The sequence below is a fragment of the Balaenoptera physalus genome, assembly GCF_965194825.1.
Source record: "Balaenoptera physalus genome assembly, chromosome: 7".
NCBI lineage: Eukaryota > Metazoa > Chordata > Mammalia > Artiodactyla > Balaenopteridae > Balaenoptera > Balaenoptera physalus.
In genome coordinates, this window is record NC_138886.1 from 93,835,550 (window position 1) to 93,854,930 (window position 19,381).

General features: G+C 38.3%; 1 protein-coding gene across 6 annotated transcripts in view; it reads right to left on the minus strand.

Annotated features, from left to right (window-relative positions):
- The window catches only part of LOC309664476 (contactin-associated protein-like 2), a 115,540-nt gene that overhangs the window by 14,646 nt on the left and 81,513 nt on the right, over positions 1-19,381 (minus strand). Inside the window, exons 3-4 of one of the 6 annotated variants that reach the window (XM_082469993.1) lie at positions 10,651-10,761; positions 9,989-10,350 (exon numbers count right to left, since the gene is read on the minus strand). The exons of the other annotated variants lie outside the window; for them this stretch is intronic. Of the exons in view, the coding sequence (XP_082326119.1) occupies positions 10,325-10,350; positions 10,651-10,761 (137 nt within the window). The 3' untranslated portion in view covers positions 9,989-10,324. Of the gene's footprint in view, positions 1-9,988; positions 10,351-10,650; positions 10,762-19,381 lie in introns of those variants that run through there. 6 annotated transcript variants of the gene reach the window in all.

Genomic DNA, 19,381 nt, shown 5'->3' on the forward strand with positions numbered 1-19,381 from the left:
AATGCACAAATATAACCTGAGGACTGTTAGGGAGCCCCGAACAGTTTTACTGACGAGTAAGGGAGATCACTGTTCTGTAATGGAAAACAAAACAAAATACACTGAAACAACATTAAAGTGGGTACGCTTGAGCACAGCCGCCCCACCAGCTCTTAGCTGCAGAGCAGTGGTTCTGAAACTGATCAGCCTGCATTATTCAATGTTGCAAATCTTCAGTAAATTCCCCCTGGGAACCAACACCCCCTGAAACAGAGCCCAGGGATTTGCAGTTACTGTTTTGGAGTCACCAGTGCTGAACCCACAAGAAAGGCACTTGCCCTCCCACCCAGCTCTTCCCCTGACCACACCACAGACTGTCTTTTTCCATTGTCACCGTCCTGTCTCCTGCCTCAGCCCCTTAGTTGAATAAAGTGTCACAATTCATACAAAGGAAAACATGTCCAGAGGGTCTGACTTGCACAGAACAAGGTTCCACAGCTTAGGACACTGAACACAAAACATCCCTCCCAGCAAAGTGTGATAGGTATGCTTTAGGGCTGCAATGAGAATTCAACAAGAAGCTGTGTTAGAGCATTTTACTTACTTACTTAAAGCACAATACTTTCTCTCCCATACACAATCGCAAGACGGGAGACAGTCATGGTGAAAGAGGGGTGACATCCAGAGTGTGGGGCATTGCAGTCTTTTCATTACTGAATGGCCCGTTACCTGCCACTTTATACTAGATAAAGAAGAGAAAATGAGGAAAGCCAAAACTTGTCACAAGCATGTGATGTGTTCAGGACCCTCCCAGATGCTCTAAGTGCTACCTCACAACTCCTCCATGCACCCGGCAAGTGGGACGGGTGTTACAGTCTCTACTTTGCAGACAAGCAAAAAACAATCATTTTAGGTTCGGGTGAGGGTATTTTATTAAAGCTTAGCTCCCTTTTCATTCTCTACCCCTTCTAAGAACATATCCCTGTGATTTGTCAGTTATTCAGTATTGTTTGCTTATCAATACCAGACTGTCTTTTTTTTTTTTTTTAGCTACTTTATTTATTGATTTATTTTATCTTTTGGCTGTGTTGGGTCTTCGTTTCGTGCGAGGGCTTTCTCTAGTTGCAGCAAGCGGGGGCCACTGTTTATCGCGGTGCGGGGGCCGCTCTTCATCGCGGTGCGCCGGCCTTTCACTATTGCGGCCCCTCCCGTTGCGGGGCACAGGCTCCAGACGCGCAGGCTCAGTAGTTGTGGCTCACGGGCTCAGTTGCTCCGCGGCATGTGGGATCTTCCCAGACCAGGGCTCGAACCCGTGTCCCCTGCATTAGCAGGCAGATTCTCAACCACTGCGCCACCAGGGAAGCCCCAGACTGTCTTTTATATTGATATACTGGCAGATATATTGGAAGGTTTCTGTCTCTAGTTATGCCTGTGTGATTGTTTCCCCGACCTTTCTTTGGCTCAGACACAGGCAGTGACTTGTGTGTTTGGGGAGAGGAAAGGCTGAACAGGAAACTCTCAGCTAGGGCCTTAATTATTCTGGTCACTGATCAAGACAAAAATGACCCCTGCCCCTGGTGGCCATGGGGCATGCACTGTCATAATGAGTGTCAGCTTTGTGCAGAGGGGGAAATTACCCAGAGGTGAAAAGGAGAATAGCTCATGCCTTCTTCAAGTTGGAACAAGGTCCAGAGCAGAAAGATACCGAAGGGAGCAAAGTCAAGTGGGATAATTTGAAGTGAACAGACTAACCTATCTCCAGGGCATCTAAATGTCAAGCAAGTGAATGGCTAAATTGAAATTGTAACCAAGGGAAGTTTCCCTCCAAGATCTTCATTACATTGTCTCAAATGGGAGCTCATCAAGCTCTGTGTATTTCTTTCCTCATTTAAATGCATCTTAATTCTCAGAAAACTCATTCCAGATTCCAGGCGGGGCTGGGTGAGTGGGGAGAGGGTGAGATAAACAGGAGTAACAGATGTTCCCAGGAAAAAGGGGCCATAGGGCGGCAGGCCCTGGGGATGCTCCCTGACCATCCCACTCAGAGATCTCTGGGATTTATATATTGGTGTTTTTGTCACAACCCTGCCTACATTACTGAGGGAAATTTAAGCATTTGCTCCAGCTCTGATTTCTTAAGGAGCAATTCCAACTATCTACATATACCATTTCTGACTATCAGGATGTAAAAAATGCAGAAATCCTCCCTCTGGACCTGTCTAGGTAACCTCTGATTCCCATTCTGCTGTGCTTCCTGCAGTCTGCTAGCAGCCTGAGCAGGAGACAACAGGTAGTTTTCCAAAAAGTGCATCCATAATGAAAAAAATCACACAGAGCTGCCTAATTGTAAAACAAATTCCTGTACTAAAGGCAGACATACCCTATAATGGTTTTGTAAACAGACAATTTAAAATTAAATAAAAAATAAGTGTATACTTGTTAATTTGTGATTCAAATTAAATGCCAGTGATATTAAAGAAAAAAAGCAGTGTGACTGTTCACACGTGACTCCCTTAAGTTCTGTGTGCAGTGAGTGTCCCGAGGGACAATTTTCAATGCCCTTGGCAATTAACATTCATCGCTGCAGCTCTTTCTGCATAAAATAAACAAAAATCCATTGCTACTGTGTGTTTTGTTTTGCTTCTCTCATAGACACTCCTGACCAAGTTTTAAAGAAACACACAGTAGAGAGGCATTCAGATCTGAATTGATCTCAGGCTTTGCAGTTCTTATGTGTTTGAAGTTCTGTATTGACAAGACTATAAGATGATTTTGCTAATTTCTCACCTTAGAAATAAAATACGAATTGCTCAGCAAGCCTATAAACCATCCGAACATGTACTAAATACCTCATGCATGACTGAATAAAATGTATGACCAAGTTTATTCGTGCATCTCCCGTGAAATCTTCATGTTTATGAGAGATGCAGCTCTGAGATCTGGTCTAATTCTATAAAAGCATCACTGTGCATCTTTCAGAGGCCCCCTGAGTTATTCAGAACAGATATGATTCCAGATCATTGTTGAGGCCACTCAGAATAGCTGCATCTCCCTCTGATATGTAGAGAACAGTGGGGAATCCAGGATGCCCAGAAGGGCAGGAGGCCAGGCGTTCTGCTCCAAGGCCCCCACCACTTCCCAGGGACACACCGTTACTCTTCTTAAGGCAAGAGCTCCTTTTTCTTTTTAATTAAATTCAGTGTAGGATCATGTCAGGAAATGCAAGGGTGAGATGCTTAGAAATAAAACCATGAGTACTAAATTATCCATCCATACTTGACTGCTCAGTTAGCCAGAAGCCTTTGGAAAAAAAGTCCATTGATGGTAAAACTTACATTTTCTTTAGTGATGTTATGTAGCTGAATTCATTACAATTTGTAAGCACACTGTGGAAGCCTTGGATAAAAAGAGATATGTACAGATGAGCTGCTATACAAAATAGAGTAGTAAAATGAGAATGCAAAAAGGATGAGGTCTAAGCATCACAAAATGTAAATACTACTGACAAAGGTGCATTTTTTTGGGGTGTAGGCATTCATCCCCAGCAAAGTATGGCATTATTTTGTGTCGGAGAAAAGCCTGCTCCACTGGATTTCCTTGGAGGAAACATGGCAACAAGGGAAGAGTCTACTACAAGGATCACAGGACAGAGAGAACAGGGAACCCCTGAAATACCATCTTCCAGTCAGCCACTAGTCCAGAAGCTCCTCATTAATGTTCAGAGCAAAGGTGGGAGTAGCTGACCACAGGGTCCACTGAGATATTCCATTAGCCTTTGTCACTGGCTGTGGTCTTCCTGGACCAGTCTCTGTGCCACAAGTTAAACCAGAAGTTCAAGACTCCTGTGTGCTTTGATTTCACATAGGATCCATGTATCATCAGTGATCCCAGATGCCTCATGAAAGGTTGCTAATTGAACCTCACCCCTTTGGCAGGATTGAAGGTCACCTCACTTGGTACGTCTTTCATCAGTGACTCCAAACAAGAAAAAGGGAATATCCCTACAAGAGGTAATGCAATTGCATTGGATGAGTAAAGCAATATGTGATGGGACAAAATATATCTCCATAGGGATGCCAATAATATTTATTAAAAGTGGAGTAAACAAAGACATCATGGTGTATGTCAAGGATACATACTGTTAAATAAATAACTTTCATGAACATTTCTGTATATTATACATGATATAAAAGTGAATTACTTTGGAAAAGAACAGAGTAGAATTTGCTAGACAACTATTTTTGAATTTGGATAGTGCTTAGAAGGGCTTCCACATACCTTTTGGGAAGTTGCCAAGTACGTCATAGGCAGTACTTACTCTTGGAAAAATACTATGGCAAAATTGTGGCCACCATAAGATACTTACTGGGCAGATTATAAACACAGACATAATTTTGCAAGGATAAACTGTTGTGTTTTTCATTCCTCTCCGGTAAATCCTGTTAGCCAGTGATCATTATCCCATGAAGCCCTAGAGAAGCCAGGGGGGGCAAAGACCAACTAAGAAAATAGGAAACAGGACGTGTGATGTCTCCCTCTTTGGCAGGAAGAAGAGATGGGAACCCAGACGATCGTGGGAAAGAGAGGAAATGGAGGAAGGGTAAAAGGTGGTGGGAGGGTGATTCAGACACCTTGCTCAGGAACGAAGTCCCAGGGGGATCAGAAAAGTGAGAGGAATAAGCAAGCTGTGGAAAGGCTTTGTCTTGGCTTCCATTTGGAATTTTGGGAGATCACCTTGTAGGGGGCTGTGTAGTCATTACTAATGGTTGCCAACTATTTCCCTTCTTCTACCTTCCAGGCACTTGGAGGATTGCGATTTCCACGCCCCCTGGTGGTTCGGTGGGGCTATGTGACCAGCTCTGGCAACAAGCTCTGAGTGGAAGTGATAGGTTACTTCTGGACTAAACTGCCAGGACAAAACCATTTGACGAACTTTTTCCCCTTGGCATGGTGAACCAGACTGCCCACAGGCCATCAAAAGGGGGCACAGAAGTGAGATGAGAGTCTGACTGGATCTGAACAGAAGGTCAACTTGGCAAAGGCAAATTAAACCTGTAACCAAGGCTGCTCAGGCTGGAAACCAAATGAGACTCATGGTCAGGCTTCAGGGAGGTAAGAAGTGACATCGCAAAGATCCCAGAAGGAACAATGACCTGTTCCCTGGGAACACGGTCTTACCAAGAGGTAAATCCGCCATAGGCTTCAGGAGCAGGTGGCAAGTAACCCTCAGCGTTAAAAGCAGACAAACTCCCTTCAGCAGATAGCAAGGAGCTGAGCCCCAACGTGAGAAGCCCCACCATCCAGCTCCATGAGGGCACCAGCCCTTCTGTAAACCCAAACACTGTCTTGGAAAGAAGCAGGAACAAAGAAATCTGAGCATCCCCGGAAGATGCTCACCCATTCAAAAGAGTCCACTGAATTCAAAAGAGACTGAGGATTGCCTTATTCTGGGGGTAGTGCTATAATTTGGGCTACTTGGTAGAGAGAAATGACAACATTGCCTCCCTGAAGGTTGTTGACAATGCTGAAAAACACGTTTGGTTTGTTCTGGTTTGTCTCATCTAGCATCTTAGGTTCTATGGAGGTAACCTGGAGACTCCAGACCTTGAAAAGGACCATGGGAAAATCTGAGCAGATGAGTTCTGTGTGACAACTGTACGGCAGGGTCTGCACGAACCCTGGGATTTGGGGGCTTCTCCTCTCACATGCTACCATCATGCCGTGATTTAATAAAGTTGCCTGGTCAGCAAGATAGTGCTCTGTGCTTTAGTACATGGGTGTATTTTACATGGATGCTATTACATTTGGCCTGTCCACTGCACTCAATACCCACAGTTGCATCTGCAGGATCATTTGTTAAGAAAAATCGGAAAAAGAATGTGTCTTGGCCCTAATAGGTCTAAAAACTTTTAGGAAGCACAGATAAACAGAATGAAAAATCTGACATCCAGAGGCAAAAATTCCCCAGTACATTCATATGCCTTTATAAAAATCTGGTTTGCAAGCCCTTTTATTGCCATCTGAATTGCTCAGACTAGTATTTGGGAATACTGACCACTTCTACCAGGCACCTAGCCTGTGAATAAAAGATAGAAATACTGGAGAACTATGATTTTATGAAAAAATATGAGGGACAAGTTTATTATTATAAGATTTGCATCAAACATTTTTGATGTATTCAGTAATATTCTGATTTATATCAGGAGTTGATATACGTCTAGATATTTTAAATTATTATTCACTCTTTCCATTTTCTAACATTTATTTGTAAAAAACAGTGAATTTTACATCACAGCTTATTTGGGATATTGCAGAGTCCAAATAATCAGACGTTCCAGGTTTTAAGAAAATATTTAGTGTCTGATGCCCAGGCCTAAGCATTTTCTGCTAATCAAATCATGTGTATTTATTTCCTGCTAAAACCTGGAGTATTAACTTGTACTAGTAAATGTACTTCCTAAAGTGAGAAATAAATATCTTAACGCTGAGAATTGTTGCTAATATGCTCAGCCATCAATTGTATTGGGAGCATTAGACAAAATCTTTCCTGGCTCCACCAACACATAAGTCTGTTGTGAGGAAATATGATCAATGTCTCGGTACGGGAAAGGTGAAAAATTACAAAGAGAAAAGAAAACATCCAGTCAGTTCAGCTTGTCTCCATCTACTTTCTGTTTGCAATACACAATATAGTAATCTGATATGCCATTTTTGATCAAGTTAAATTTAAAGCAGTCTCATTTGCACTGTCAGTGATGAGTGGCTTGCCGCATTAGAGGGCGTGATTTTCAGCATCTGGGCCATGAATGGAGTTGTCCCTCTTTCTGGAGATGATTGTTTATGCAAGCACTTTGGGGGAACAAAAAAGGAGAACAAAATGTGTGTACACTTCCTCCTAATCAATCTCAATCAGCTCTGGCCAGACCACTCATCTCACCACCATGCCTGCGGTGACTAAAGAGGACACGTCACATGGCTAAAAAGAACATGTTATCCGGAGTTGGAAAGCAGCATCTGAAATGCTAAAGCCAGTTTCATGAAGGGTCACCTACAGTAACAATAATTGTAAAAACAAAAGGTTATTTTCACATGCAAGATCTAGAATGAAAGTCCAGCGTGGTTTACTCTAAGGTAGTTTTTTTACTTTTGGTTTTGGTTTTTTAACTTTTGTTTTGAATAAACTTGGATAAACTGCATAAAGTTCCTTTAGGAGATTTTTGAGAAGAAAAAAATGAAGTCAATATTATAGCATGTTCTTATTTAGAATACACAGATTTCAGCAATCTTGATTTTATATGAGAAATATTAGGTCACTTGTAATTCTAGGAAATATCAATTTAATATTGATGGAAACAAATTCAGCTAATATGAATAGTCAAACCCAATTTGACTGTAAAGATGTAAAGCTTCAAGAACTTTACATTTTTATCTAATGGCATCAATTTTCTTGAATAGGTATATGAATACATGTACGTGTCTGTGGTTTACCCCTTAAAAAAAATCCATGAGTTCTGAAAAATTATACATTCAGGCATTTCCAGTAATTTGTGTTTCTCTGTATAAAAAGGTAAGGTGTATGACCTCAGAGGGGATACTTTGTTAAATGTATTATCTGGAACCCAATCCCAGACTTCAAAATGGGAATGCTAGAGAAACCAGACTAGAAATTTCAAAAGTAAACTCCAGGAGCACTTAGTCCAATGTTGAGTGATGATACTAGCCCATTACTATCTCTACAATAACCAACACTTCCATTAGGGAGCTCACAGAAAACACTGGCAAACAGGTGGTAACATGCTCAGGAATCATGGTTTTCAAAGATGCAAGGTCTGCATCTCTCTGCTTTGGCCCACCTGTCCCTAGAAACGCCTGGATCCCTCCTAACTTCTCTGCTCATTCCTCTTAATATCCTTCATAGACTTCTTTCTTCTATTTATTGCAAAGTCTTTTCTAAGAAATATTTTACTACTTTTCATAAATTAATAGAAAACAAAATAAATACATAAACTGCATAAGTAAAAAATATGTAAAAGAGAAAACATGAAATGTGCAATAAGTTCTAGTCAATTAATTAACATTTGTTATGTGTTGAATCAGTGAAGTACTTTAAAATCATAAAATGCCTTAAAGTTTGAATTATTTGGCTTCGGGGGGTTAGACAGTGGGTCAAATTTATATATATGCACACACATACAATCAAAAATTATGTATAGATTATTCTCTTACTACCTTTATGTATCAGGTAGATGAATTGATCAGCTGCTATGTATAAAGTTCTCGGTGGAAGCTGTGATATTTGAGACATTTCTAATTCTTAATGAACATTCTAGAAGCACAATGACTTATGGGCAAAATAAGAAACTAGGGGTGTAAGACAGACCACCTTCTTTAAAACTTCCAAATACCACAACACAGACCAAGGAAATTTTAACCATACAATCAGGGAGTCTAACATGATTTTCCTCACTAGCTCATACACAAAATATTCCAAAAAGCTAAAACTACTATATATGAAGAATCATCGCCCTCATTATATTCATCCACATTTCATACTATCCACATTTTACATCATAATCATCTAAACTAAAGTGAACTAATATGTTCTCCAGCATTTACCAAGGCAAAGGAAATGTCAATAAAGACTCTGGGATGCTGGCTTTTAACAGAAAACACATATAGATAATCCTTCAGAAGGAATATTGATAAATTGTGCTGTCTAAAGCATGCTTTAGAAATGGGTCTGAAATCAGGTGGTAATATCTAGGGATATTTAGTGAAATGTACACTATATGCAATCAGAGTAGCAACAACCATGAATAAAAAACCCTCATCAGTTGATTGCCACTCTTAAAATAATTAATTTAAATTTGCAAAGAGAGTAGTTTAAATATAAAAAATAAGCTTTGTACTTACCATTTTATAATGATGGCTTATAATATTCTGAGTTATTATTTTTTTAATTAAATATAATGGAAATAAGTTCATCTTAAGCTTCAGGATTTTCCCTTCTAATGTTTATAAACTTCCCAGTGCCACCATATTGATAGCACTGGAGGCCTGAATCATAAAGATACTCTACACATGCAAATTAGAAACACAACACACAAGCCCCTCGGGCCTCTTTAAACTAATTAAATATGGCTTATTTAGTTTTTACAATTTTAGGGAAACCACTGGAAAGTTTAGATGTTAAGCTGATATTAGAATAACCACCAGACCGAAAATGGGTAATTTGATAACTGATCTCATTGAAATCTGGTTTCAATGAGAATATATTTTTACTGGGGTGCTAAAAATGATTATGAATGATGCTTTGAGGAGTAAATATCTGGCCACAAAATGCTTTTTCCTGGGAAAAGACCATGAAGGTGGACAATTAATGGACATGCCTTCCCATCCTGAGCTCATTGAATTTCTTCACCTGTGTTCTTACTCTTCCCTGCCAATCGATTTGATCACTTACTAGGTTCCCAAATTTGATCCTTAAGGACACAGTAAAGTTCAAGCTAGACTTTAACTCTGATCTTAGAAATGTCAAAGAAAGGGAGGAAAACACTCAATTCCTTAGTAGTATCTCCAGAATTTACAGCAGTGCGTTTACATGGGACACAGTTAATTTTCACTTTTACTTTCTGAATTCATCTTTCATTTAAAAAATCTATCCCTTAAAACAGTAGCAAAACAAAAGCAGAAATAGAGACACAGACGTAGAGAACAAATGTATGGATACCAAGGGGGAAAGGGGTGGGGTGGGAGGAATTAGGAGACTGGGATTGACATATATACATTATTGATACTATGTATAAAATAGACAACTGATGGGAACATACTGTATAGCACAGGGAGCTCTACCTAATGCACTGTGGTGACCTAAGTGGGAGGGAAGTCCAAAAGGGAGGGGCTATCTGTACGGGTATGGCTGATTCATTTTGTTGTGCAGTGGAGGCTAACACAACATCGTCAAGCAACCATACTCCAATAAAAGTTAATCAAAAAAAGTAGCAAAGCATTTGAATTTGAAGTGTATGTATTCACTTATTTAATCCACTGAATTAGTATTTGTGCAATAGAAGAGGTAATTCACTCGACAACATTCAAGTAGCAAAAATGGACCTTTCCAAAAAGTAAGTCATTAACTCCCTTCCCACTAATAGGAAGGGAATCTTTATTTTCAGTAGCAGCCTTCACCTGGTCTCCTCCCAGGCCAAGTCCTGGGAATGGAGTCATTTTCCCATGACATCCTTTAGCAGCTTCACATCTTGCAAACATCAGGCTTCCCCAGTGGCTGCAGCACTGGCTCCTTCTTGTGTTGTTGTAGTTATTCATGACCAGCACACTTGACTAGTCACCCTTCTGTCGCCGGTCCTAAAACTAAAAAGGGATGATAACCCTGGAAAAAATCTAGACTTCTCATAAATCTTATTGATGATCATTTGCTGGCAATCAATAAGGAAGGAAGATAGCAAAACAAACCAAAAAATGGATCATAAGCAAGAAGAAAGCTAGCAGAGGAATACTAGCAGATATGATGAACCTGCTGCTTTCTTCAGTTTCATTAAACTCAATATAATTAAGTTTTGACCTATAAGAAGGAATATGAACTAAAAATGAAAATAATTCTCTCTGGGAAAGAATCAGCGTGGATTGACAAGAAGACAGCTGCAGACTCACCGTCTCTGCGATTAAGGCTTGCGAAGCCAGGGCCGTGGCTGCTGGACCGCTCTGAGGAGCTGCTGAGGGAAGCCCGGGGCAGGGCAGACGCCAGAGGAGCGTCACAGCTATCTGGGGGGAAACACCACGTGCGGGTTAATACACTGATTAAAGCTTTCCTGTCCTCTCTTCCTCTCTTCTTCCTTCCCTTTTACTTTCCTTTCCTTCCTATTTCCCTGCCACCATCCCTTCTCTTCTTCCTTAATTTCCTTTCTTTTTAGTTAACAGGCTAGGAAAATGCTAGAGCCTGTGGCAAACATCAGTCTTGATCAGAGGTGTGTTAGTAAACGTTGAACAACAGGCTCTTAAGGAAAATTAAAAACCCTGATTGGTAGCATTTGCCACTTTCCATGGTGTAAATACTCGTACCATGGCCAATTCAAAGCTATCAACGTGATGTCACTGACCAGGAAGTTGGAAAAAGAATCATTATATAGTATTTTCACCACGCAGACAAAAGGTATGTAAATAACCTCAAGAGCACTGATAACAGCAAGATGACATAAAGTAGGAAGTGGTGAGTTTTCAGAATGTATTACTTTTGTCTTAATATGATTTAATTAATTATGTTTATGTAATTTAATTTTTAATAATGATTGTATTTTCATGCAAAATTCATGAAAAGTTAATGATTGGCTCTTGCTAGCTGCTAAAAATTGGTTCCAGCACGTCACTCCTAAATGGGAAAATATTAAAAGTATTTCCTTGAAAATCAGAAAGAACACTTTCACAGACACCACTGTTTCTATTGAACATTGCACTGAAAGTCCTATCAGTACGTAAGAGAAAATTTAAAAATTAAAAGCACAAAATTGGATTAAAAAGAGCAACCGTTATCGTTTCCAGATGATATGATTATGGAGGTAGAAATTCTGAAAGTCATTGGCTAGCTTAACAATTCATTATACAAAAGCTGATAGTATTTCTAAACTTATCCATAGTTAGAAATTAAATAGAATAGCAAATACTAACAAAACATATAAAGTATCTAAGAATGAATCTTACAGAATTTGCAGGACATTTATGGAGATTATTATAAAAATTGTATTGAAAGACATTAAAGAAAAACTACATAAATTCAGACTACAATGATTGCAAATAGGAAGACTACTTTTAAGGTACTGGTTTTCCCTAGCTTGATCTAAAGATTCATTAGAAGTTCAGTCAAAGCTCAGGAGGGTTTTTCACAGAACTTGAAGCAGTGAACCACACAGCTCAGGGATTCTTAACGTGTGGTACAAACATGATATAGGGGGTCTGTTGAGATGAATAGAAAAAAATTACATCTTTATTTTCACTAACCTATAGCTAAAATTTAGCATATTCTTCAGTCACAAATGTAGACAAACCAGACTATATTCACCAGTGCCCGTGCATATGTTACCAACATAAGTTACAGATATTTTAATAGCAATCGTTGTCACAGACATCTAGAAATATTGTTTATGGTCCCCTTTACTTCAAAATAACAGTATTTATTAAAGTCACCACTAGATCTTGTTTTTGAATGCCCTAATAACTAAGAAGACACTATGTTACAATTTCTAGTACATTGATATCAGCATTTCAATATAACTATTTACTTTGTAACCATATGTATACATTTTATGCACTTACAAGCATTGCTGTGAGAAGGGGTCAGGCTTCAGCAAAGTGCCCGAAGGGTCCTTGGCACAAGGAAGAGCAAAGAAGCTCCCGCTGTGAGTGTGTGCACTGCAAGTACAAAGCTGTTGAGACATTACTGGGGCATTATTAGCCATTCAGAAGATTCCAGAAGATTGGGATCATCCACAATCCACAGTCAGCTGTGCTAACTCGAATGTGAACGTGACAATTTCTCAGGGGACAATTTCTCTGCCTGTTGAGCAGACCAGGCCTGCATCATTCCCCCTTTAGGTAAAGGGGTCCCAGGGATCTAAGTAACCTGCTCAAAGTCACAGAGCTGGTTGAGGGTAAGTGAAGATTATCTCCATCAACTGTTTAGCTTGGGAAGCCTGCTCCTTTCCCAGCCTCCCCCATCCCCCCCCAGCACGGCTTCCTTTCTGAGTCTCCCCAGACGCTCCCCACTCAGTCCCCTCTGCTCACATCTTTCTCATCTCACCGTATTGGGGTCTCTCCTTTCTGGGTTAGAAACAGTGAGGACCAAGTGTAGATTCTGGAGCCAGACAGGGTGTGGGCATGACATTTACCAAGCTGCCTACTCTTGGGAAGTCACTGGCCCTCCCTAAGCCTCAGTTACCTCATCTGTACAATGAGGATGTCACACAACTGAATCACACAACTGGACAAAGGGGAATCACACAATTCATAGGGTTTCTATGAGGATTAATAGTGTTTGCTTTTATTATTTTCAGTATGGTAAGACAAGTCATCACATAAGCTTCTTCCAAATATTCTATAAGGACGTTTTCCCTATAAAGAGATATAGAAGGCAGCATGCAACGTTCCAAGCCATATTCTCATTTTTTATTCTTTCCTCAAAAGAAGGCATATGAATCTTAGTCTTTAAAAAAAAAAAAAAAAAAAAGAGTAAGATGTACTCGCTCTTATGGAGTCATCTTTGCCTTTGAGAAACAATTTTAAAAGTGATCATTTTCTTTACAACCCTAATTGGTTGTTCCAATTCACTTCCACACAGTCAAATTTGAGAATGCACGTGATCAAAAAACGTGACCATGTCCAATAAGGTACTTGGAAAAGAGCGGCTCTGTGTTTGGACAGTGTTTTCAGTACATTCACTGTGTTTTTAACTAAATTACATTCAAGTAAGGTGAAGTCTCAGATGCCACCCAAAAATCTCCTTAACCATTGTTTTCAATTTGAAATGTCTATATTTTATACTACGATTCCTGGAGCCAAAATTGTTAAGACACAATTTAATTTTCTTTTTCTGGAATCATTAAAAAATATTTGATTTCCACTGAATATTATTCTTATCAATAGTCTGATACATACTATTTCTATCCAAAAAAAAAAAGATGAATCCTGAAATGCTTCAAAGCTACAACAATTATTCATAAATAATTGTTTTTAACAAACGAGATGGCAAAACAACTGAAAAGTACAACTATTTACCACTTAGGGGGAAAATGAGGTGAGTACAAGTAATAATCTTGTAAGAATTAACAAATGAAAATAGACAGATAATATTACAGTTCAATAGGCTAAAGCAAGTTTATTTCTCTTCATAATAACACTCATATTAAGAAGAAATTATTCTATGAAATAATCTCAGTTTTGAAATGCACTTATTCCTTCAAAAGTTCAAATGTACTCAGAAGCTCAAATGTTCTCAGAAAAGCTTAGCAACTCTAAAGGGAAACTGATGATCCGTTGTAACGTGTCTTATAGAAAATACAGACACACCGTAATTGTTCATGATTTATGTATGATTCAGATCAGAGTGCTCAGAACAGCCTTGTGTGCATGCTTCTATAATAAGTTCTTATGTATTAAATGAGCAAACATTGTCTCAGTAGTTGTACCTATTGTAACATCATTTTAATCAATAGCCTATTGTTTGTCCTGCCAACAGAACAGCTTTATACTGAAATTATTAAACAATATTTCAGCTTCTGTTTTTAAAAATTATATATATATTCTTTTCTCCAGGTAAAATCTTAGAAATTTGGAACTTCCCATAGCTGGGGAAAACATAATTGCCTTAATCCTCTCAATCTAAGTGACACTATCTGAGTGTTTTCCAGACCCTTGACCTCCTCCTAAAACTACTTAAATCTACCCCCTCCATAAATAAAAAACAGTCCCAGACAAACCTCTTTGGATTACTACAGCTCCTTGGTGATGCATGCTCTTAGTTTCTTCAGAACTTTCAAATCCAGTTTATACACAACTGTATATAAATGGCATCTTTTCAATATGCATTATGTTCTAAAGTAGACTAAAAATTCCTCAGCAAAGAAAATGTCACTTTACTGAATTCATTGATGAGCTCTAGTAGTTATCTGGTAGCACCTTTAGGATTTTCTATGTCTAATATCATATCATCTGCAAACAGTGACAGTTTTACTTCTTTCTTTTCCAATTTAGATTCCTTTTCTTTTTCTTCTCTGTTTGCCACAGCTAGGACTTCCAGAACTATGTTGAATAAAAGTGGTGAGAGTGGACATCCTTGTCTTGCTCCTGATCTTAGAGAATATGCTTTTAGATTTTCACTGTTGAGTATGATGTTAGCTGTAGGTTAGTTGTATATGGTCTATATTATTTTGAAATATGTTCCCTCTAGGACCCTTTCTGGAGAGTCTTTAATCATAAATAGGTGTTAAATTTTGTCAAAAGCTTTTTCTGCATCTATTGAGATGATCATATGGTTTTTATTCTTTAACTTGTGGTGGTGTATCACAGCCATTGATTTGCAGATACTAAAAAATCCTTGCATCCCTAGGATAAATCCCACTTGATCATAGTGTATGATCCTTTTAATGTATTGTTGGATTTGGATTGCTAGTATTTTGTTGAGGACAGATGAATGGATAAAGAAGATGTGCTACATATATACAGTGGGATATTACTCAGCCATTAAAAAGAATGAAATAATGCCATTTGCAGCAACATAGATGGACCTGGAGATTATCATACTAAGTGAAATAAGTCAGACGGAGAAAGACAAATATCTATTAAAAAATTTAAAACAATAATTCAAATAATTATTTTAATAATATAATAATAACCTTCCAAAACAGAAAGCACAAAGTCCAGAGGGCTTCCCTGGTGAATTCTGCCAAACATTTAAGGAAGAAATCATGCCATGTCTCCATAATCCCTTTTAGAAGATAGAAACAGAGGAATACTTTTTAACTTATTCTATGAGGCTAATAGTACCATAATACCAAAACCAATCACAGATATTACAAGAAATGAAACCTACAGACCAATATTTCTCACGAACACAGATGCAAAATCCTCAACAAAATATTAGCCATCAAATCCAACAATGTATAAGAAGAATTACAGGGAATTCCCTGGCAGTCCAGTGGTTAGGACTCCATGCTTCCACCGCAGGGGGCCCGGGTTCAATCCCTGGTGAGGGAACTAGGATCTCACAAGCCACACGGTGTGGCCAAAAACAAAATAATAAAGTAAAATAAAATAAAAATTTCAACAGATTTTTAAAAAATAGAAGAATTACATACTGAAACAAGTGGAATTTGTCCCAGGTATTCAGCGCTGGTTCAACATTCAAAAATCAGTTTATGTAATCCATCACATCCACAAGCTAACAAAGAAAAATCACATGGTGCTATCGATAGATGAAGAAAAGCATCTGACAAAATCCAACACCCATCCATGGTAAAAACTCTTGGTAAACTAGGAATAGAGTTGAACTTTCACAAATTGATAAAGAATATCTACTGAAAACTTACAGCTAACACCACACTTAATGGTGAGAAACTGGAAACTTTCCCCACTAAGATCAAGACTAGGCAAAGATTTTCCCTCTCAGCACTCCTTTTCCACATCCTACTAGAAGTCTTAGTTAATGCAATTAGACAAGAAAAGGAAATAGAAGGGATACAGATTAGGAAAGAAATGTCTTTGTTATGGATGACAAGATCATCTATGCAAAAACTCCTGGAACTAATAAGTGGTTATAGCAAGGTCACAGGATACAAGGTTAAAATACAAAAGTCAATTGTTTTTCTATATACCAGCAATGATCAAGTGGAATTAGGAATCTGAAACACTATGCTATTTACATTAACACCTAAAAAATATAAAATACTTAGGTATAAATCTAACAAAATATGCATGAGATCTATATGAGGAAAACTACAAAACTCTGAGCAATTAATCGAGGAAGAACTAAATAAATGGAGAGATACTCCATGTTCATGGACAATACTCAATATTGATTGTCAAGATTTCAGTTTTTCCCAATTGATCTATAGATTCAAGGCAATCTCAATCAAAATTCAAGCAAGTTATTTTGTGGATATCAACAAACTGATTCTAAAGTTTATGTGGTGAAGCAAAAGACCCAGAATGGCCAAAACAATATTGAAGAAGAACAGAGTGGTAGGAATGACACTACCTGATTTCAAGACTTACCATAAAGGTACAGTAATTAAGACAGTGTATTGGCAAAAGAACTGGCAAATAGATCAGTGAAACAGAACAGAGAGCCCTGAAGTAGACCTACACAAATATAATCAATTGACCTTTGACAAAGTAGCGAAGGCAATACAATAGAGCAAAGATAGTCTTTTCAATAAGTGGTAATGGAACAAATGGACTTCCATAAGCAAAAACATGAATCTACACACAGACTTTTTACCCTTCACAAAAATTAATTCAAAATGGTTCACAGATCTAACTGTAAAGCACAAAACTATAAAACTCCTTGAAGATAACATAGGAGAAAATCTAGATGAACTTGTGTTCTGCAAAGACTTTGTAGATACAAAGCCACGATCCATGAAGAAAAGAACTGATAAGATGGACTTTATTAAAATTAAAAATTTCTGCCCTGCAAAAGACAGTCAAGAGAATGAAAACACAAGCCATAGGATGGGAGAAAATATTTGCAAAATACACATCGAACAAATGAGTTTTATCCAAAATATGCAAAGAACTCAAACTTACCAATAAGAAAACAAACAACTCCAATTACAAAATGGTCCTAAGCTGACTTTAACAGACACTTCACCGAAGAAGATATACAGATGAGAAAGAAGCATATGAAAAGATGCTCCACATCATATGTCTTCAGAGAAATGCACATTAAAACAACAATGAGATACCACTACACTCCTATGAAAATGGTCAAAATCTGGAACACTAATGACACCAAATGCTGGCAAGGATGTAGAGCAACAGGAACTCTCATTGGTGGTGGGAATGCAAAATGGTGCAGCCTTTTTGGAAGACTGTTTGGCCGGTTCTTACAAAACTAAACATATTCCTACGTGCAATCCAAAATCTGTTCCTTGGTATTTACCCAAAGGGGATGAAAACTTATGTCTACACAAAAACAGGCACAAAAATGTTTATAGCGGCTTTAGTCATTAAACGCCAACACTTGGAAGCAACCAAGACACCTTTAGTAGGGAATGGATAAACAAACTGTGGTACATCCATATAGTGGAACATTAGTCATAAAAAGAAATGATCCATCAAGCCATGAAAAGACACAGAAGAAACCCAAATGCATATTACTAAGTGAAAGAAGCCAGTCTTTAAAGGCTACATACCATACGATTCTCGCTATATGATATTCTGGAAAAAACAGAAGTGTGAAGCCAGTAAAACGATCAGTGGTTGCCAATGTTTAGATGGGAGAGAGGAATGAATAAGAGGAACACAAGGGATTTTAAGAGCAGTGAAACTATTCTGTACAATAATATAATGCTGGATACATGTCATTATACATTTGTCCAAACCCACAGAATGTACAACACCGAGAGTGAAACATCAACTATGGACTTGGGGTGACTATCATGTGTCAGCACTGATTCACCAATTGTAAAATAAAAAAAGTATCAACACCACTCTGGAGAAGGATGCTGGTAATGGCAGAGGCTAAGCATGTGTGAGGGAAGGGGGTATATGGGAAATCTCTGTACTTTCTGCTCAATTTTACATAAACCTAAAACTGCTCAAAAAATAAAGTTTATTTTTAAAAAAGGGCAGGGGGGCTTTCTCTTTATCAACTACCCTGAGTATTCACTTAAAAATAAGTGCTATGATTTAAATAACTTACTGAGAAAGAAGAGAAACTTTCAGGGTTTTTTTTTCCCCAGTTATACATCCTGGAGCCCATTTATAAAACTTAGTTCTATCCCTTCATGGTTTTAAAATTGTGCAAGGGTGTGTGACTCTACCAGCCTTCAGAGCAATCAAATATCTGGAGGGAGAATGGCTGTAGTTTTTCATGGATTGTCCTGCTTCAGCACCCTAAGCAGACAAGGATTTAGATCTGTTTTAAAGGTCACTTTTAATTATCCCAATTATTATTCACTCATGACTGCTGAAAAATTATATTCGACAAAAGGAACAGATTCCCAGTGGTGGGAGTGTTTCTAAAATTATAACTTGTGCCAGTTTAATGAATCATACTGCTTCTCATACAGGAACAGCACTTTTTTTTTTTTAAAGAACCACTATTTATCTTTATTTCTTCAGCTTCTATCACAGTGCCTGGCACATGGTAAGCATTTGATAAATGTTTGCTGAATTGAATTGATCACAAGTCCGAGAGCAACTTTCTTAAATCTCCATATCTAAGTTATATTTCAACCCTGACATATATTGAGCTTAAAACATTGAAACAGCCAAGTTCATCCTAACAGAAAAATCATGCGGTCTTAATTTCCAGGATGGGTGTGGGGTAGGTATGTGATAGTGGGACCCAGGAAAATATAGATAGAGAAGAGGGGTTCTCACTAATAGGAAGGGACTGCCAATGAAGTATTCATTTCAGAAGGCATTCTCATTCCTGCTTAAACAGGGCATGTCAGGAAAATTCAGCAATCCAACACACTCAGATATTTTTCAAAAATAATTCACAAATGGAAAGATGAGAACATGTCTGTGTTAGAAGTAACATCTCTAGATTTATCAAGATTGTATAATTTTGTGCAATGAAATTCAGGGGAGAAATAGACACAGCAGTTTTTCAGACACTGATACCCAAGGGGCAATTCCCCATCCCTGCCCCTGAAATTCTGATTTA